Source organism: Chrysemys picta, chromosome 3, assembly GCF_011386835.1.
Source record: "Chrysemys picta bellii isolate R12L10 chromosome 3, ASM1138683v2, whole genome shotgun sequence".
In the NCBI taxonomy this organism is placed as follows: domain Eukaryota; kingdom Metazoa; phylum Chordata; order Testudines; family Emydidae; genus Chrysemys; species Chrysemys picta.
The window spans coordinates 49,968,342-49,990,692 of record NC_088793.1 but is presented as its reverse complement, the minus strand read 5'-3'; the positions used below and the strand labels follow the sequence as shown (position 1 = coordinate 49,990,692).

At 43.9% G+C, this 22,351-nt stretch overlaps 1 protein-coding gene across 1 annotated transcript; it reads right to left on the bottom strand.

Moving 5' to 3' along the window:
- Positions 1-3,285: 3,285 nt before the first annotated feature.
- Positions 3,286-21,960, bottom strand: BAG2 (BAG cochaperone 2). The gene is made up of 3 exons (XM_005300193.4): positions 21,606-21,960; positions 8,075-8,184; positions 3,286-5,415 (listed from the first exon to the last, which is right to left on the bottom strand). Exons 1-3 carry the CDS (start codon positions 21,740-21,742, stop codon positions 5,015-5,017), a joined length of 648 nt encoding a protein of 215 aa, XP_005300250.2. The 5' UTR covers positions 21,743-21,960; the 3' UTR covers positions 3,286-5,014.
- Positions 21,961-22,351: the final 391 nt, after the last annotated feature.

Below are 22,351 nucleotides of genomic sequence, written 5' to 3'. Positions count from 1 at the left end.
GCCTTAAACAGCCCAATGTTAGTACAAGTTGGCCAAGTCTCAGAGTGACCAATAAGACGACGTGCTGTACCACTGTTTCTCCAGCAGTGAGGTTGCAAGTGAGAGTCAGCATCAAAGACAGAAGCTGCATGTTCTCTCTTTGCTGTTCTTTTCTCTCCTCTTTTGTGTTTGTCTCATTTTGTCTTCTAGGAAACAGGATCAGACTTCAACAGTTTGTCCAAACCATTTCACTGAGCTTCTCTTTTCTCAAAAAAGGTCAGTTAGTACCATTTTTAATACCATTTCGTAGACTGTTAGAAAGGAGGTTTTTCTTCTAAAAAGTTTCTAACTAAAGGGAAAGACAATAAAGCATATTGTTAAAATGAAAGCCTCACGTAACACTTTACTTTTCAAATGCTTTAACGGTTTTTCTCTTTCCTGTACCCTGAGTAAAAGGTAAACAATTTTTAGTCATATGTTTGGGACTAAACAGGAGGAGGTCTCTCTGTTCCCAAAACTCAGACTCATGTTTGACTGTTGACCCTGTCACTGTACCATGCTTATGTTAATACCTTTGATCTCTGGGCCCATTTAATCTATCAAAATTAACACAGCAGTGCTCTGATTTGCTGTTTGCTGCTTAATAGGATGTAATCAGGCAAGACAGTCCTCTTTAAAGTGATAATTTAATGAAGTTTTTTATTTCTTTCCTCCATCAGCTGGTAGGATTGTCTATACTGGCCTACTTTTGGATTACGAGAACTCACATTTGTTTATTTTATTTAGATTTTTTTAAAGACACCTCTTCAAGCGTCTTAATATAATTAATCATACAATTAAATTAGACATTGAAATCAGTTCCACAGGAACTTGGCTAACCAGTCAACCAGCCTATCCCCTTAATCATCTAAAAACCGCCACCCAACCCAGACTTCTCCAGAGACCCTATCACAGGGGTCGGCAACCTTTGGCACGCGGCTCACCAGGGTAAGAACCCTGGCGGGCCGGGCCAGTTTGTTTACCTGCCGCGTCTGCAGGTTTGGCCGATCACGGCTCCCACTGGCTACGGTTCGCTGCTCCACGCCAATGGGGGCGGCGGGAAGGTTGAGTCAGTGTCCATGTATGACTTTTTTTTTAAATCTTTCCAAGAGTGCTGTTTTTGCTGTTGGGTGTTGTCAATTTTCAGAGCAACTCTCCGCCCACAATGCAAGATCACACATGTCACGTGTATTCATGGTTCGGGGTACAAACTCTTTTAGAGCCTGAAGTTCTTCAATAACTGCTGCAGACTGGCAAAGATCCACAATCTCTTGAACATGAACTACTACTATGACCATTCTCCTCAGTAAAAAAATGAAATGTAATCCTCACTGTGTTCAATGTAATAAAGAGCTGCATTGAACCAGCTGTTCCATCTGATTATACTGAGGTTGGTGGGATGGAAGGATTTTTCCCTCTTTCTGTTAGAAACATACGGGGACCAGGCTTTTCTGCCAGGGTAGGCAGTGAAAGCACGTTTTACAGGCATAAATTCATTTACTTTCAAAAGTATCTTCCTCCACAGATCACCTGCAAGGTTAAGCAAATGTGCCATGCATGTAAGATGTACAGCATTTATAAAATAAAAGGTTTCAAACCTCAATCCCAAGCTGTCCCCATGTTCATGGCATTATTGGTCACAAACGCAGAGATGCAATCAAATGGTATTTTGAATTTTTCAACAGTCCCCCATATTGCGCAGCTGACTGTTTTAAAATCGACTGCTTCCAAAACTTCACAATGGAAAAGAAAACATCCAGCTTGTGTTCATCTGCATCTGAAGTCCCTGCATTTTCACTGCTTGTTGGGATAGGGACAGCAAGAATGTTAAGTACATACCTGTCTTCAGCATCAGTTGTTTCATCTGTCACAATGCTAATTCCTTCACAGGACTGCAACTTTTTCTTTAATTCTTCAATGTGACAGTCCAAACACTTTGAGCAGGTAAAACTTTCTAAGTTGATCTGCACTTAGTATAACACCTACCCTGCTCTCTAAAAACTCTATCGTCTTTGGATTGTCCCATCATACGCAGGGGTGTATTTGCAGCAGACAAGGCTTCTGTTAATTTGAAAACTTCATTTCTCTTGTAAAGCTGCTCCTTGGTCTCGGTATTAAAGAGCTGTGTAACTGTTTTCTGCTTTTTAAAATGTCTATCTTCATCTATTGCCTCTTGTTTGTGTTTATAATTTGCACTTCCAACATGCTTATCACAACTAGCCTTTCTTGTAAAATCAACAGGTACATCGCATGAGGTACAAACATCTTTCCTCCACTTCCATGGAATGTTGCCACTTTGCTCATTTTTTTGTTTGCTGCTGTTCTCTTTGTCTTACTTCAAATAAACTGCTATAACCCCTTCTTGTAGGAAATGCATGGCTCTTTTTTGTGAAATTCCACATTGCTCAGGGCCCTGGTTAGACTCCCTGGGCCAAAGAGAAACTAAGGAGTCAACCCTGAGAGAAGGTGCCTGTGACCTCTCTGGGGGCAGAGCCACCGCTAGGCAGGAAAGTCTGACCCACAGACTGGACGGTGTGTCAGGAGGTGCTCCCTCCCTGAGCCCCGACTCCATGGGCCTGCCAGCCTTAGTCCCCCACCCCCAAGAGAGCAGACAACTCCCACCTGCTGGGCAGCTGGCTGACAACTCCTCTAGCAGTGACCTTGCAGCTCCTGCCCCCTCCACCCGCAGCAACTAAGAACTGCAGGGCCCATGCAGCAGCTGCAGACAAGAGCAGCAGGGTGTGCCACAGGTGGCAGATAAGAGCGGGGTTCCCGCTGCCCACCCTGGCTAACAGCAACGAGCCCGCCTCCTGCTTCAGCTGATAGCAGCAGGGCCTTCACTGCTGGCAGTGGCTAAGAGCTGCGGGCTCTGCTGCCTGCCACGGCTCTCAGAGCTGCAAGCCTCCTGCCGCCAGCCCCAGCTCACAGCAGCAGGGCCCCTGCTGCCCACCTGCCCTGGCTGATAGCAGCAGGGCCACCGCCCACGGTGGCTAGGAGCTAAGGAGTCCGAGGGAATGAGAGCTCCCGCCCCCCACCGGCGGCTGAGAGCTCTGGGACCCCAGCTGCCTGCAGCAGCTGAGAGCTCCAGGGCCCCCTGCAGCCTCCAGACTCTGATAGCTTTGGCCCCACTGCCCCAGGCACGGGGCTGAAGCTGAAGAGGATAATGGTAGTGACGGAATCCATGACTTCCATTACAAAATCTTACCATTAGTGATAAGGTCACTGTCCTTGTGAGCAAAACCACAAACTGTGTATTATACCAATAAGTGGGGTTACAATGGAACTTAGTTCTTTATTTCATTCACCACCTCAAACTAGTGCTACAGAGATGTTATTGATATTTTACAAGCCCTGTTACATATGTCTTTGCTGATGGACATTTTTAAAAAAATCGAATACCGAATGCATTACAAACATTACAACCCCAGTGCATAAAACAGATTAATTATGTTAACTTATCTGTAAGTGGGAGTTTTGGGAACAAACCTAGGTGCTGCAGACCATCATTAGAAGTAGGTTTAGTGCGTCTTACTGAACTATTGCTTCACTCAAACTTCAGAATGAATGCATTTAACAAACACTCCTTGAAGTATTTGATTTTTCTTGTTATATTAAAATTTCATTTAATAATCAACTTCACCCAGTGTTTGACATTATGAAACATGGTGTACAAATAGGAAGATCTATAAAAGCTTTTGCTTTTATAACAAACAACAGTGTTAAACATGAAAAAGATATTTGAGGGAAACGGGCTAACCTCCACTTTGGCATGAGCAGGAGCAATTTACATTGACTTTAATGAGAGCAGCATCTGCTTATACCAGAACTGAATATAATCCATTTTAAAATGTTTGTGGATCCAGCTGTTTCACTTTGTTTTGCTTTGTAGAGGATTAACAGGAAAAAAAGTATCTTTGATTTGCAGAACATGAAAGCAGTTCTGCGTAACTCCACTTGTAAGTTACTCTGAAATCATTAGCCCACAGCAGCCCCAAACTGAGCATTAGTTAATAAACAGGCTAGAAGGCAGCAGCATCCAGTGGACAGAGCATGGAACTGTTAGCTCTGGTCTACACTGGGGGAGGAGGCGGGGGGTCGACCTAAGATATGCAACCTCAGCTACGCAAATAGCATAGCTGAAGTCGGCATATCTTAGGTCGATTTACCTGGCCGTGAGGACGGCGGTGAGTCGACTGCTGTCGCTCCCCCGTCGACTCTGCTTCCACCTCTCGCGAGCTGGAGTTCCAGAGTCAACGGGGAGCGCATTCAGGGATCGATTTATCCATGTCTAGATGAGACACGATAAATCGATCCCTGATAGATCGATCTCTACCCGCCGATCCGGCGGGTAGTGAAGACCTGCCCTTAGTCAGAAGACCTGGGTTCTATTCCCAGCCTGCTGTGTGACCTTGTGCGAGTTATTTTACCACACTGTCTGTTAAATGGGGTCAATTCTTATCGTTTTCTGTAAAGCATCTTGAGCTACAGTGCCAAGTAACTAACAAAGTTATTCATTACTGAAAATGGAGTGTGGCATATCAACTTCTTGTTCTTGTTTATTGCGTGACTTGTCTTTTTCCCATAAGTCTGTTTCATACAGAATATTCACCAAAGAGAAAAAAATGTGCTAGGTGAAATCTTAGTACATGACAACAGCTTAAGTTTTCAAAAACTTGAGAAGAGAAAAAAATTAGATTCTGACTAGCTTTAAGAGTGCAGCAGAAATACATTAATTACAATTTGCAGCAGCAGTACCAATAAAGTTTAAGTCTAGAGGAGTAAACCTGATAGCATTCTTAGATCACATCTTCATTGTGAAAGAAAATATTTATGTTCTTTCTGATACCTAAGGCAGTGCTATCAGGATTTATTTAATAATTGCACCCAGCACTCTAAAGTATTATTAGTTTAGAGCTAAAAAGTAACATTTTTCTTTGCATTCCGTGTATTCTTTATGGAGATTTAACTTTGATCTGCCCAAATACCTAGCACTACTTTAATCCTGTTCATTGTTGCAAAGCTGTTGGACAGTTGATTTTGGATGTTCTAACAGCATGATTGACTTTTCAGAGTTTTCTATATTTCTAAGCAGAGTCTCTAGTCTCCTTTTGATTTTCTTTTGATCTTCAATAGCGCATCCAATTACAACAGACTGAAATTTCTGATCAATGGGTCCAGATGGTACCTCAGATGTGCATGCACCATAAAGTGACATTAAACGGCTTTTGGAATCTTCCAGATCATCAAGGAGTTTATTGACTACTTCATCAATCATCCTTGTGGCGTGCAAAAGGGATTCCTGCTGCTGTGGGTTTCGTATTGTTTCTACAGAAACCTCAACAGTGAGGGTTCGGCCCATCAGACGACTGGCAGTCAGGCAAAGTTCTTCTCTTTCACCTAAATTTTAAAATAAAATGTTCTGATTTACAAACTAGCCCTTTTAGGTATGAACAGCTTTACACATACATTCAAATTTCCCTAGTGTACGTAGTATATACACATCTCTGCTGTTAGTTTGCAATAAAAATATTTTTAAAGTAGATCAGAAAGTTTAATTGGTGATTCTATTTTGAACAGTGACTGTAAAAATGAAGGAGTCCTAAATTTGTGTCTCAATGTTACACCAAATGTACTCCGTTTACAGGTACAATCTAACTACCAGCCTTTCTACCAGTCCTTGAGAGTCAAACTCAGTTCCTCCATCTCTTGCATTATCTCCAATAATAATGGTACTGCATGCTAAATTGGACCCTCTTTGACACCTGGCCAAGCTCATTCTTTCAGCTGGCTTGCATGCATATAACTGCCTGGACCTTATTAGACAAGTCTGTTGATGATGCACAAAATGGAATAGAATCCTGCTTCTTAATATTAGTTGTGTTGGCTCTGCAGTGCAAACAGCAGTAAAAAAAACCAGTAAAAGGTTATGCATTACTGCAATGAGGCAATATACTGCTTTTGTTCAGAGTCCTATCTGAATAAGAGTATACCACTTTCACAGTCATTTCCTGAGCTGAATTACACTTCAGTGCTTCTTTTTCTTCATGATAGGAAAACATATGAACTAAGCCACTACAGTCACAGCATCTACATAAACTTCTAGCAGAGCTACAAAAAAAATTAAATAAGTATTTTGCTACATAAAATAAAACTGGATAAAGAGCACCTTATTGAACTTGTTGCATTAGTTCTTGCATGCTATGCAGTAGTGCAACTAAGCATGGAGAGAAGGGGTAGATTGGTTTCTTAACTTATTAATGTTTGTTAATCATAGAATATCAGGGTTGGAAGGGACCTCAGGAGGTCATCTAGTCCAACCCCCTGCTCAAAGCAGGACCAATCCCACACTAAATCCCCAAATGGCCCTCTCAAGGATTGAACTCATAACCCTGGGTTTAGGAGGCCAATGCTCAAACCACTGAACTATTCCTCCCCTGTGGCATAAAATGAAATGTCAGGAAGGGGCTATGATTTGATCTTCCACTGGCTGCGTGAACTGTATTTTTAGAGCACTGCTCACAGGGATAACATAATAGATCCTTGTGGAACCCTACATGAGAGATTTATCGGGGCAGATAAATAACTGAGGCTTGGTCTACACAAGGAACTTATGTCGGCATAACTACGTTGCTCAGGAGTATGGAAAATCAACATCCCTGAGTGACGTAGTTATACCTACATAAGTTCCTAGTGTAGACAGCATTATGTCGACGGGAGGGCTTCTCCCGTCGACATAGCTGCTGCGTCTCGGGGAGGTGGAGTATCCACGTGGACAGGAGAAGCTCTCCCGTCGGTATAGGTAGCATCTTCACTAAGCACTATAGCTGCACCAATGCAGTGCTGTAAGTGTAGACAAGCCCTTACTCAGCATCACCCTCTGCAATCTTTCAATAAAAAGAATGGTACCACTAATGAGCCAGCCAGTCTGCCCCAATTAGTGTCTGTTAGTTAGATAACATCACCTCATCAGCTGCTATTTAGATTTTTCAGAAGTCTTTGGACACCTGACTTTTCCTTATGGCTACAGTGGAAGCAGATGAAATATTTTCTTCTAATGGAATACAGCATATTTCAAGTTTGAGAAGGTATTCCCTGTACTTATAATGGGGAATACTGCTAGCACCAAAAATATCTCACTTTACTTTATGTTTTTTACTAATAGGCACACGCACCCGTTGTATGAGTGAGCATCTAGTACAGTTTCCATGCCATATTCTGTCAAAAAACAAATAAAATTAAAGTAACCAGGAAACCAAAGGACGATGTCCAGATGATATCAGCCTTGCTGTGTCACAACCTTCTTGATACTATTACACAAAAGAGGATGGTTAAAAACAGGGCGAAATCAGCAAGATCACCACTGGCAAGAGACTTGTTTCTTTAGCTGTCTGCTTAAGAACTGCTTGTTTGACAGAAGCTAGTACCCTTTCTGCTATTGGGGGACAGTACAGATTGTAACCAATTATTAATAGAATACTTCCCTGCTTGGCTTTTAATAAACATAGTGGGCAAAGTCCCATTCATCCAATGGATGGTCACCTGAATATCAAGGTAACCTGTGAGGATTACATATAGGAAGAGGCTGCTAAGAAATCTCTGTAAGAGCAGAAAGGATAAATACGACTGCCTAATAGGCCAATTCTCCCCTTTAGAGACAACTGAAACTCAATTGTGTCCATCAGTTTCCATATGTCTAAATAAAGTCCTCCCCCACCAGGAGCACAGGTGAGCTGACCCTGACTTTGAAAAGGAGGTGATGGGCTGGGCATGACAAAAGGGTAATTTTCACATATGCAATAATGCTTACAGCAGTCCCCTATACTGAACTAGGATCTGAATTTGAATAGTCAGGTGTAAAAGGCTACTAAGGTAACAGGATCCATCTAACACTACATTACCTCAAACAGACTTACATTTATTCTTTTCCCTCACCACTTTCAAATAGTTCAACTGAGATGCACGTAAAACACATACACTAACTGTAATTTAGGATTGTATCCACTGATTTCTCCAAAACAAGTTTCAAATGAGAATCTAGGAAAAGGCAGACTCTCACCTTCACTGATGTGCCTCATATCTTGGCTGTTCTGTATATTGTGGATCATTTCTAGCAGGGTTTCTTTTTCTTGTTCCATAGCAGAGGCTGCATCACGCAAGGCTTCAACCCTGAGTAAAGTTGAACCAAGCAGAAGAAAAAAAAATCTATATATAATAAAGTCACTTCAGCCACATAACATGCTCTCAGTGTTTCTTTGTTTTTTTCAGTCTGCCCTGTCAGTTAGTTTTAGCAACACTGCAGTGTTGTCAGACAAGTGACATGACTGCCAATTCAGGGCAATATCAGGTACACCTATACCGTGATAAAAGACCCACAGCACACCCACTGCTAGCGTCGGTCAGTTGACTCAGGCTTGGGCTGTAAAATTGCAGTGTAGATACGCAGGCATGTGCTGGAGCCGAAGATCTGAGGTCTGCGATGCGGGAGGGTCTCAGAGCCTGGGCTCCAGCCTGAGCCCAAATGTCTACACTGCAATTTTTAGCCCTCCAGCCTGACCCCAAATCAGCTAACCTGTGCTCTGAGAGTTGAAACCACAGGTATTTTATCACAGTGTAGACGTGATAAAAGGACCATCAAGTCCTTCTATGTAAAAATGTGCTAAGAGAAAAGCTAGGATTGCCAACCCTCCAGGATTGTCCTGGAGTCTCCAGGAATTAAAGATTAATCTTTAGTTAAAGATTATGTCATGTGATGAAATCTCCAGGAATTCATCCAACCAAAATTGCAACCCTAAGAAAAGCTAGCAAACTCTCTGCAATTTCCTGTGCAGAAATCCCAGGGTACTAAGGGGATAAGGAGTTAGCAGCTGCATGGAACATAAGGATTCCTGGGGCATCTTGGATCCTCCGCAGTTCTCAGGGCATCAATGTGGAGTCACTGTCAATCATAGCATGGCGCTCTCATGAATAATGTAGCCCTTGGTATCTCAGCTACAGAAATACACCAACCAACCCCTCACCCCTCTCAAAAAGGAGAAAGAAACTATAGAGCCAAAGTTAATGCTGTTCAGCTTGGTATTAACTTTAGATGGAATTTCCTTCTGGATAACATACTTTAATAGGTGAGCATGCTGCACTGAGTGTTTGCATGCCAGCTCTACACACTGCCTCCACAATCACTGTTTCCATAGCAGTCGGTGATGCAGAAGGCAAGCAGTTGTAGGAAATGTATAGAAGCCTGTATTTGTCCAGTAGCAGTTTAGGCAACAACTCACATTCCTAAACTCCAGGTAATGCAGCAAACTAGGTTCCTCCAGAAACCTGACCCTCTTTCTCTGGTCCCATTCATCATACTACACACAAAATGTGTAACATCCTTCTATTTGGGGAACGAGCATGTCAAATAAGCTTTGCTCTCTGCACTCTATGTTTAGTCATATCTGGCCATTATTTGTGCTCCTTTATTCTCCCCTCCCCCTTTTGCTGTGTACTAGAGAGCTTGATCTGGCCTTCAGATTTGGAAATACTATACTGGAAACCTGGGTTTCAATCCTTCAGTTAATTTCCCATTCCTTCACTATGCCCTGAAGGTTAGGGGTTTGGAATTGATTAAAGTAATTGGGGAACGCCACAAATAGACAGAAAATGCACAGTAGGGAAATCATTAGCACTGGAGATTAGTGCCAAAAGATAAACTTTTCACCGCTCAATCCTCCAGTTTCTGCACTTGCCTGAGTAATATTAATGTCATGGTTAAGAGCAGTAGTGGGCAACCTGCGGCCCATCAGGGTTATCCGCTAGTGGCCGCCAGACAGTTTGTTTACATTTGCACAGCTGCCCGCAGCTCCCAGGCCGCAGTTCACCGTTCCCGGCCAATGGGAGCTGCAGGAAGCGGCGGATAGCATGTCCCTGTGGCCTGCGCCGCTTCCTGTATATACTATTGGCCGGGAACGGCGAACCACGGCCACTGGGAGCTGCGGGCGGCAGTACAAACGTAAACAAACTGTCTGGAGGCTACCAGCAGATTACCCTGATGGGCCGTGTGCGGCCCTCAGACTGCCCACCACTGGAGTAGAGGGTTTGCTGAGATTTAACTGGCTGCTAGGATTGTGCAAAAATGATACAAACTCTGTTTTCCCAGTTCCCCCACCTGTCATATGATGACCATTACATGAGTCTGTTGACAGTTCTAGACTCTTCCAATCGATAAGGCAGAAACTTTAGACAATTCCCAAATTGAGGTCTGTTTCATAGTGTCTATGAAACTCTCTGTAAAAACCAAGAGAATCCACCTATCCTGAAATGTTTATTAAACATGGTGAAAAAATGTGATCTATTCTCTCTGACGTTCACTTGGATATTAGTTATAACCAGAGTGCCAATACCATTAATATTTTTACCTAAAAAATTTCCTACCCCCTGGAAAATAAATACAAAGTAATTTATGATAGAATAAAACAAAGGGGGAGGATTGCTTGTGCCACCTAGCTCTGCATAAATGACCACACAAGTACAATAGGGACAGGTTCTTTTACTTTCCCCCTTATGTAACTGCTTTCTATTTCTAATTCTTCCATCTCAACCAAAGGTGGCAAAGGTAGAAAGATAGATTTTGCTTCATGGCACTGAGTATCCATTCAGGTTCCAATAATATCTTGACCAAATTCCCTTTACATAGTCCATTGTGCACAAATATGTGGCTGCAATTTTTCTGTCTTCTTTCCCTCAAAGTCTAAGTTTTTATTTGTTCTGATTTTTTTTATTGGGTGGGGGGATTAAAATGGCCTCCCATGTATATTCCCACACTACTCTTGAGCCTAACTTCATTTCAACCCACCCTTTCAACTAAAGGCAGACAATGCCTGGGGAGAGGATGCTGGGAGGATTACTTAATAGCAACATGATACATGCCTTTCCAAGAGAGATCAACTACACTATTTCTACAGATCTCCCAGTCTAGGAACTTCAGCTATGAAATTAAATCCCTGATGTTTCCTGGCCTTACATCTCTGAGGTTGCAGAGCATTGTACTAAAAGTACACCACTACATTGTCTTAACTATGCATTTGTGGCATTCCAGTCCTACTGCTGATTTTAAATCAACCTTTAGTTGTAATTTTACTGACAAATTTTTCTCATCTATCCCAGTGTTCATTAAGTATAGTACCAAGCGCAGTCAGAACATGGCTCATTCTCTCTTTCTGATGGAATCCACCAGGCAGTCAAAATACTTTGTACTCTAGAGCATTACAGATTGTAGCCACAAGATGGTGATCACTATTCACTATTTATATGTGTCTGCAGTTAAAGTTACACTGATTTAACTCAAGAGATTTAAAATTGAGTTAAATCAGTACAACCCCCTAATGCAGATACATTTAAATTGGTTTAACCTTTGCTCAAAAAGGGTTTGATCTGCATTTAATCAATTTTAAATTTAAGTTTAGTTAAAACAGTACAACTTTTCTAACACACAAGACATCTAAGTATATTTGTCTTGATAAACCTGTCACAGTACTAGAAGATGATCTACGAATCACTCTTTTTACATCTTTCTAAATGAAAGCTAGGTTGTGTGTGTGTTTGGGGGAGGGAGGCAGGACTATGATACTGTCTATCAAAAGAAGCTTACTCAAAAAAAGCAAATTTTCAACATTATTCCCAGGACCACTGTGCAGCTGATGAATTTGATCTGGATGGGAGTACATAGGGGCTGGAACTAGGGGTGCTGCTGCACCCTCTGGCTTGAAGTGGGTTTCATCATATACAGGGTTTACAGTTTTGCTCAAAGGCACTCAGCACCTCCCCTATACAAATTGTTCCAGCACCCCTATGTGAGTATACACTGGGAGAACTGTAAGCTCTTCAGGGCAGGGATTGTCTATTTGTATCCAATACAGTGTGGAAACTGGTGATGGTATTAAACAAACACTTTATTTTTTTAAGTCTCCTGTACAGCGAATTCCAAGATGAAGGCATTTATGGTAGGCTCGGAGATAAACATGCATCTAACATCACTGTCCCAAAAGATTTCAGCCAGAAAATGAGTTGAGAGCAAAAGATGGGTGGAAAAAAGGAAGCTTAGATAAAGGAAGAAGCAAAGTTCATTTAGATTTTTTTTCACTCTTAAGAGGAACAATAATAAAATAATCCTGCTATGATGAAAATGCAGAAATATTTAGATACAAGCCTAATAATTGTAAGTGAAAGCTTACGTTTAAAACATACTTATTGTAACTAGTGAGGGGAAAATAATTTAATACAAATTCTTGACAAAGGCGTGGATTTTTGGAGGGATGAGGAAAGTATTGTAAAGTGACTCATTTTCATTATAATAATAAAGATAGTAATAAAGCAGGTGAATTGATTTTGTATCTGAGTTGGTTACATTTTTATGGCACTTTTGTGAGGCTGTTTTAATGATTATATTAAATAACTCAACTATGCCTTTTTTTTTAAAAAAAAACATTGTTTAAAGTATTTTTCAGAATTTTTTTAAAAAAGTATCCCTTCACTGTTGTTCCCCTTGGAAACTTGAAACTAAAATTAAGAAATTTGGAGTTTTTAACAGATTATTTTTATAGTAATTCAATTGCACGCATACATTGATTCAACACACTCAATAAGGGCCTGATCCAATTCCATCAAAGTCAATGGGATCCTTTTCAATTATGTCAGTGGGTTTTGGATCAGGTCCTACCATCTGACATTGAAAAACAGTGAACTGCATTACAGAGATGCATCTTGAATCAGTATAATTCTAAAGAGGATTTTTAAAATACCACTTCCTTAAAATACTGACAAGTATCAGAGGGGTAGCCGTGTTAGTCTGAATCTGTAAAAAGTAACAGAGGGTCCTGTGGCACCTTTAGGACTAACAGAAGTATTGGGAGCATAAGCTTTCGTGGGTAAGAACCTCACTTCTTCAGATGCAAGAAGTGAGGTTCTTACCCACGAAAGCTTATGCTCCCAATACTTCTGTTAGTCTTAGGGGTGCCACAGGACCCTCTGTTACTTTTTAAAATACTGAGTGATTGTTATGTGATTAGAAGCTGACAGCTTAGTTTAGCAAGATTTTGTGGAGCAACAGGATAAATATAGGTTTCAGAGTAGCAGCCGTGTTAGTCTGTATCTGCAAAAAGAACAGGAGTACTTGTGGCACTTCTGAAGTGGGCTGTAGTCCACGAAAGCTTATGCTCTAATAAATTTGTTAGTCTCTAAGGTGCCACAAGTACTCCTGTTCTTTTTGAGGATAAATATAAACATCTCGTAATATGCAGTTGATAAAAATGCCCTTTAAAAAGTAATGCCTTGATAAGTGTTAATATCTTATGTAAAATCTGATAACCAGAATTAAGAATTATTTTATTTGCAATAATTGCTGTTTGGTGGCTACTCTAGACATTTGTGTCTACTACAATATGTTGCATCGCCACAAAGTGGCACTTGTCAGCGAGATTTTTTGTTGTTGTTGTTGCATTATCTGCAAAGTTCAAGGAATACATGACCCTGCAGAGTAATTCATGGCCCTCTCGCCCGAGAGGTGACCTCTTGGGGTCAGGACTGAGACATGTTGTGATATTCAACATGGTACACTGCTGTTGCTGGTCATGCATTTATTCTTTAGATAAACGGGGGACTTCAGTCTCCAGAGCTATTAATCTGGAATGGCACAATTAAGTACAGGCCTGTCAGTTTTACATCGATTCTGGACAAGATAATGGAACTGTTGATACGGGACTTGTTTAAGAAAGAATATATGGGACTTGATTAATAAAGAATTAAAGGAGGGTAATGTAATTAATGCAAATCAACATGGGTTTATGGAAAATAGATCCTGTCAAACTAACAATATTTTTTTTTATGAGATTACAAGTTTGGTTGATACAGGTAATAGTGTTGACATAATATACTTAGACTCCTTTAAGGCACTTGATTTGGTTCCACACAACATTTTGATTAAAAAAGAACTAAAACAATATAAAATTAATATGAGACACAAGGTGGGTGAGATAATAACTTCTATTGGACCAACTTCTGTTGATGAAAGAGACAAGCTTTTGAGCTACACAGACTAGCATATATTCTGAGTAGTCACTTATCACTGAGTGTGCCAACTATGCTATTCACAGGCAGTGAAAGCTAACTTTGAATGTGTGGGCTAAGGTGCACATTGGGGAGGAGGGGCAGCGGGAGCCCCAGCTGGAAGCAGAGAGGAGCAGAGAGATTTAAGGGGTAGTTGAGGGAGGAGGGAAGCTGGGAGATATAAAGGACAGTGGGAGAGCTCAGGAAGGCCCAGGAGCAGAAGTGACGCCTGCCTGGCAGAGCCCTTCCAGTCCCTACCTCCCCACTACTTGTGCCCAGTTCCTCAGGGGGACAACTCTGTCTGGGTGGGCCCGCTCTCCTGCCCAGTCCTGGCTGTAGCCTCCCCAGCTCCCTCTGCACTGACCCGCCACTGAGTGCCCATTGTCCAGGCCTATCACCAGCACCTGACAGCTCAGAGGACTCTTTGCAGCTGGGGAGAGAAAAGGGCTACCCGGCCCGGGACCAGCTCCCCACAACAGGCACTGGTATCATGGCCCCACTTACCCCAGTTCCTACTCCCTGGTCTGATCCTGGGCATGGCTTCAGTCCCCCCGGTCTCGTTCTTGCCTCTGCCCCCATGGACGTGATGCATGGGGCAGAAACACAGTTCAACCCCCACAATATTTCAGTTGAGGGGAACTAGCCCCCTCACCACCACCCCCAAGTTCTGTCGCCCCAATGCTATTATTTGCAATTTTAAGCCAGCGAGTCCTTCCTTTTTCATTATTTTCTCAGGCCGGGTATGAAAATAACTTGACAGTCTTGGGATCAGGTCGGATTGGCTGTGGTCTAGTTAGGTTTGGGCCAGGATTTAACATTAGACCCGAGCAGACCTTTGCTATTCCTGATCCTCCAGTGAAGGACATCTCAGTCACAATACAAAGGCTGCATAGAGCTCTCAAGACTTCTTTTCTAATCATCAGCTCATTAGAGATACTATAAAGTCTTGCACTACAGAGCAGGAATCTAACCAGACTGTAAATCTATAAAAATATTAACTTGAACCCACTCTTTTTACATATATAAATTATTAAGCACAGTATTAAGCACAGTAATGCCATTATACAAAGCAACAGAGGGTCCTGTGGCACCTTTGAGACTAACAGAAGTACTGGGAGCATAAGCTTTCGTGGGTAAGAACCTCACTTCTTCAGATGCATCTGAAGAAGTGAGGTTCTTACCCACGAAAGCTTATGCTCCCAGTACTTCTGTTAGTCTCAAAGGTGCCACAGGACCCTCTGTTGCTTTTTACAGATTCAGACTAACACGGCTACCCCTCTGATATTATACAAAGCATAATAATATAAAGATCAGTAGTATACAAAATATTTTATGTGTGTGTATATATATATATATATACACACACACACACAATCATATTATTCCACTTACTTGTATATTCCATGATCATTTATCACTTATTCAAATATCAGTTTTTCACAACACTACAGAATGTAAATTAAAATATAAGTACATTATTTAGATTGCAATAATACCTATAGATTTAGTGGCTCAGGGATTCAAGAGCCAAGTATTGGGAAGAATGAGAGAGGACAAGGAAAAGAGAAAGCTCACAAAACAATAAATAAATAATAATAATAATAATTCATGGGCTCCAGTGGTGCAATGGGTTAGTGCACAGTACTTATAGAGCAGTGCTGTGTGGAGTGATGCTGAGGTTGTGAGTTCAAACCTCACCTAGAGCACTAGTTTGGGGGTAGGGATAGCTCAGTGGTTTGAGCATTGGCCTGCTAAACCTGGGTTGTGAGTTCAGCCCTTGAGAGGGCCACTTAGGGATCTGGAGCAAAAATCAGTACTTGGTCCTGCTAGTGAAGGCAGGGGGCTGGACTCAATGACCTTTTGAGGTCCCTTCCAGCTCTATGAGATAGGTATATCTCCATATATTATATACCAGTTAGTTTTTCAGAGAGCTGAGTCAAAACACTTCACTTCACTACCATCTGATGTCAAGTGTTTCATTTTGTATTCTCTTGTTTGAGAAGTCATGGATTTTATTCTGAATTTCACCCATTGTTCCCCCATATCCTGCTAGTATTTTCAGCAAGGTAACTTGGGCCCCCGATCCTGCAAATACTTATGCACTTGTTAAAAATTTATGCACGTGAATAGTCCCACATGTGTAATGTCAAACAGGTACATATTTGTTTGGGCTTTGATGTTGATTAATAACTTCAAGAAAAATTCTCCTAGCTACAACGGTGATATAATGTTTTTCTTTCTGTATCTTGCACTCTGACTTCCAATTTATTCATTGTTTAGAATATCAATTAAGAACACTACATAAAAAAACCAGTTCTCCTTATTTCTGCTTTTTACTTGGCCTACAAGTGATTGAAAGCAAGTGCAGTGTCTTCCTCTAGTACAGGGGTGGCCAAACTTTTTGGCCCGAGGGCCACATCTGGGTATGGAAATTGTATGGCAGGCCATGAATGCTCACAAAATTGGGGACTGGGGTGCGGAAGGGGGTGAGGGCTACGGCTGGGGGTGTGGGCTGTGAGGTGGGGCCAGAAATGAGGAGTTCAGGGTGCAGGAGGGGGCTCCAGTCTGGGGCAGGGGGTTGGGGTGGGGGTTCTGGCTGGGGGTGCGGGCTCTGAGATGGGGCTGAGCATGAGGGTTGAGAGTGCAGGAGAGTGCTCTGGGCTGGGACTGAGGGGTTCAGACAGCGGGAAAGGAATCAGGGCTGGGTCAGGGAGTTGGGGCACAGGAGGGGGTCAAGGGTGAAGGATCTGGGCAGCGTTTACCTCAAGCAGCTCCTGGAAGCAGTGGCATGTCCCCCCTCTGGCTCCTATGCGGAGGCGCGGCTAGAGGGGGGACATGCCACTGCTTCCGGGAGCCACAGCACACGCAGAGCAGGGCAAGCCGGCAAGCCCGCGACCCCGCTCCCTGGCGGGAGCTTGACGGCCAGATTAAATGTCTGAAGGGCCAGATGCGGCCCCCAGCCCGTAGTTTGCCCACCCCTGCTCTAGTACATGCCACTTATCTGACCACAACTTTCCCCCATGGAACAGATAGGCCAGTCAGCATTTTTGTTTCCAGATGAGTAATTTGACACTTGCTTTTTTACTGGAGTTGTAACACCTATCTGTATTTTAAAGCATTTTGACTTATTCGAATTGCTCATATATAAAGGTTATGCAGCAAAGTTATATGTAAGCTTTTAAATTGGTTAGTAATTGTTGATAGGTTTTGTGTGTTTCACTGTGCAGCCTCTTTTGAAACCGTAATAACCACAATGCAGCAACACAAAGTGAAGCTTTTGCAATTTAATATGATGAACTATTTAGCATCTCTGTGTTTCTGTTCTCAGGTACCCTACTTAATAAACACCTATTTAAGAAAAAAAGTTCCCCTGTAGTTTCAGCAGGACAGAGACACACTTTAAGGGAAGCAATAGAGTACTGTAGGGAATGTGAGTCTGACTTTATATTAAAAATATACTTGCAATACAAGTATTTAGAGAGCTCTGAATTCACTTAGTTATGGCCACCAGAATACCATGACCTATATATAGATGCAGATGAGCTTTTTTGGAGGAAAAGGAAGTCATGGCAATGGAAAAGCTCCAGGTCTGTAGAAATAACAAATATCCAATTTTCTGGGTGGAACAATTCCTTGAAGGCCAAGCTAGCACATCTAAATGACTTCTACCAATGGAGTCCAATTCCAACATATCCTCTCCCCTTTATCTCAGATTTACTAGCTTTTACTTTAGAAGCATACCCTCAGAACTGGGGTTGGAATAAATGTGGGAAAACTAGTTATGGGTTAAGAATTATATGATTAAGCTAATAGTTTTATAGTTCTGTGTCCCCAATGCCATCACTTCAGTGAGAATGGTAGGTTAGTACTGTATTCAACTGCATTTCGCCATTTATATTACCAAGAATAATCCAACGAATAGAAGTTTTACTTTGCTCGCTGCGGTATGATGTATATTAAATTACACTCCCCTGCCACACTAACACTCATTCAAAGAAAGATTGCTGGTGTTGCTGTCTAGAAGCAGCACTTCATTCTTTAAGGCAGTGACTTTTTTTTTTAATCCACTGACTACTCTTGTATGCAGAAACCCTGCTAGTCTGACAGATTGGTGGGAGGGGGGATAATCCCTAAATTGTAAGGAAAGATGAAGTAGTGAACAGTTTCATTTGTGGAATAGATTTTCTTGAAGGGGGGAGGGAAGATGAGGAAACTGATATCACAGCAGGGCACTGTCTTTGGGGATGGGGGAGGTAGGGTGACCAGATGTCCCGATTTTATAGGGACAGTCCCGATATTTGGGTCTTTTTCTTGTATAGGCTCCTATTACCCCCCACCCCCGTCCCGATTTTTCACACTTGCTGTCTGGTCACCCTAGGGGGAGGCCAAGGAAAGAAATCAGTTGAAAACTATTTCTGTCTGACACTTTTCACTCCTGTAGTTACAACACCACCTAAAATTACTACAACTAAAACAAATTGTGAAGTAATGTACATTGGAGGCAAAAACATGAACTATGCCTACCCTTGTTCAGTTCTCTTTTAACTGGATTAACTAAGGAAAAGGACCTGGTAATCATTGTGGACAGCTAAACGAAAACCTCTGCTCAATGTGCAGTTGTAGTCAAAAAAGTTAACAAGCTGTTATATGCATAAAAAATGGGATGAAGAACAACAGGGAAAATATATTATAATGTCATCATATAAATCAATGGTACACCCTCATTTAGAATACTGTGTGCTGTTCTGATCACCCCACCTCAAAAAAGAATACTGCAAAATTAGAGGCGATTTAGGGATGTGGAAAAACTCATTTGAAGAGAGACTGAAAAGATTGGGATTGTTCAATAGAGCGCCATTGGCCAAACTACTCAGGACTGGGAGCTGCCTCCTGATCTTCTGCACAGAGGTGGGCAGAGGCCGGTGTCAAGCAGGGCCGGCTCCAGGCACCAGGCACCCAAGCACATGCTTGGGGCGGCACCTGGTAAGGGGCGGCGGGGGGAGCGCGGCGCGGCATTCTGCGGGGGCGGGGGGCGCTCTGGCGGCGCGGCCCGGCGCTCGGCGGGGGGGGGCGGGCTCCAGGGGCTTGGCGGGGGGGCGGCATGGGGGCGGCGCTCCGGGGGGGGTTCCAGCGGCGCTCGGCGGGCTCCGGCGGCGCGGAGCTCGGTGGGGGGGGGCAGCACGGGGCTCAGCGCTCAGGGGGGGTTCTGGCGGCGTGGAGCTCGGCGGGTGGGGGGCAGCATGGGGCTCGGCGCTCGGGGGGGGTTCCGGCGGCGCGGAGCTCAGCGGGGGGGCAGCACGGGGGCTCGGCGCTCGGGGGGGTTCCAGCGCTCAGCGGGGGGGGCAGTGCGGGAGGGCGGTGCTCTGGGGGGGGAGGTTCCGGCGGCGCTCGGCGGGGGGCCTCGGGGGGCGGCGCTTTTTTTTGCTGCTTGGGGCAGCAAAAAAGTTAGAGCCGGCCCTGGTGTCAAGGTGTCCCCATCTTCCCACCCATGTGGGAATGAACTGAACAAGCCTTCAGGCTCCTAAGTGTTTGACTTAAAGCGACAGTGCACTCACATACACGTTCCCCTTCACACATTCTTGTATTATCAATGTTGATGTTACTTCTTGGTACTTCCATTGAAATGCACATATAATCTCTGTAATATTATTCTTTCAACGTTCATTAAGGATTGCAGTACTGTTATTTTAGTTTTTTGACTGGCCTGTGAATTTTATTTCTCTCTTATGCTTAAATTTAATTATTTGAATAGTGAGTTCTAAAATACCTAACTTGTCTTGGCGCAGTAATTAGCTTTATTACTTTTATTACCATATTGTGCTTTGTCATTCTTTATTTAAAATGGTGCAATCAAATAATAGTATCCTTCTAGAACGTAAATTTAGCTTGTACTCACCTTAGCTTTGCCAGTTTAAAAACAATTAGCTAAACATATAACTTTAGACACTGTGCACATGGTCACTTATTTTCAAATTGTATTTTAATTATATCCATAAAATAACAAAGTTCATATGAAAATAAATGCAGTTCCAAGTCTGATACTAAGAGTAATGATAGAGCCAAATGTTAGTGGGTCACATACATGATTGTGACTGGTAAACATATACACAGGCGCCGACTTTCCACTGTGCCAGGGGGATGCTCGACCCCCGGCTCTGCCTCAGGCCCCACCCCCATTCCACCCCTTCCCTTAAGACCATAACCCGCCCTGCCTCTTCCCACCCCTGCTCCACCTCTTCCCGCCCCATTCTGCCGCGTCCTCGCTCCTCCCCCACAGCCTCCTGCACGCCGGAGCACCCACGAAGTCAGTGCCTATGAACATATATGCCAAAATAAAGAGAAAAAAATTTAATCACATATGTTCAAGTAAATATGTTTTTAGTGGAGTGAACAACAATTGACTAAAATAGAGTAGATAATGGCAGCAACACAGAGTGTGTCTGTTAGAGAAAGTACACAGATTTTAAGCAGATGCTACTTATTTTTATTTCTCTCCACTAAAGCTAGTGTACAAAGTATCAAACTTATGTTTCTGATATCTTTGTTAAGGTTCCAAAACTGATACCTCCAGGATTGGGAATATCTTGCTGTACATATAAATTTAAAATATGGCTTTAACTAGTGTTTGTATATTTTTTCTTTACATAGGAATTAGATACTGTGCTCCTGACAGCTACTTTCTAAATTATTTTAAAAACAAAACAAACAAACAAAAAACCACAATCCTAGACTTTTCTGGTGCCTAACTAGCCCCTGCAATCAGTTAAACTTGCCCCCTCCTACTTAAACCTGAAGTGGCATCCTGGCTCCACTGGATTATTGTACCTTCTGTGAAACATGATTCTCTAAGGAAAATGGAGCTCCCCTTATAAAGCAAACAGCTCCCCTGCTGCCTAACCCTTCAACATTCAAATACGCTGTGTTCAGTAAGAAGTGTGAACACAGGGTCTCTAATGACAACTGTGTCTTCGTGCCTCTATGAGCCTGGAAACTATATATAGGTCTTTCCCCCAGACCTCCCCGTCCCCAGCCCCTCCCAGCACTTCAGTGGAAGCAGCTGTGCTCTTCACTCACAGCCTGTTTAAATCCCAGCAGCAGCAGGAAACTTCTTTTTCATTCAAGTCCGGTGCAGGAATAGACGCACAGATGGGAGAGAAGAAATCAGCAACAGCATCAACCTACTAAGGCTTCCAGTGCACACACACACACATACACACACACCGCTGGCTGAGCACATGTCTAGCCAGGTTCTTCTCCAATTGCAGAAACACACTTCAACAGTCCCTACTGCCGCATTACCAAGACCCCTCCAAAAATGCCCTGCGCACTAGCAGGACGCCTTTCCCTCCCTCCCTCCCCTCCCAAATACCCTGCCGCACTACCAGGACGCCCCCCACATACCCTGCCGCACCAGGACACCTCCCCCCACACACCCTGCCGCACCACTAGCAGGCGCCCCCAACCCCCTCTGCACTGCCAGACCCCCGAGCGCAGCCGCGCCGTACCTGAGCTCCAGCTGGTCCAGGTTCTGCAGCAGGCGGCTGGAGCAGTCGGCCATGGAGGTGGAGCGGAAGAAGCGCCCGCGGAGCTGCCCCGCCGGCTGTCCCTCGCTGGCCTTAGCGCTGATCCTGGCCTGGGCCATGGCGCTCCCGGGCCTGAGGAGCCGGGGCTGCGGCTGCGGCGGCTGCGACTCCGCCTCCCGCTCCCCCCAGAGCAGACCCCGCGCAGCGCCGAAGGAGGAAACCGGCCGCCGCCTGCCCCCCGCGCCTGCCCCACTGGGGCAACCCCTCACAGGGATGGGACGGAGACTCGCCCTCCCCGCCCCCACCACGGGGAGATGTGGCAGAGACTCGCCCCTCACACCCCAGTGATGTGAACAGCTAGCCAGTCACCTCATGGGGGTTGCCTGACTGCTCTGTGCCAGGGGGATGGGAGACACAGACTCAGAGTCGCCCCTCCACCGCATCCACACCCTGTGGGGCCTGGCAGGGGTATGGTACATAGCACCACTCCCCCGCCATGGGGCAGACTCATTCTGCTGGGGAAAGTGACAGACTCTCCACGCGGCCTCCTGTAGAAGCACAGGGCAGGTACCCTGCTAGAGGGATTCATCCATTGTCCCCCTGGAATAACTCTACCCCCTGGGTGACAGAGGATAATCCCACTCCCTGCTCTTGTGACCAGGCAGAGACTCACTCCAGGGGATGAGCTCTAACCCAGCAGTGCACTATGGGGAGGGCAGATATAGCTT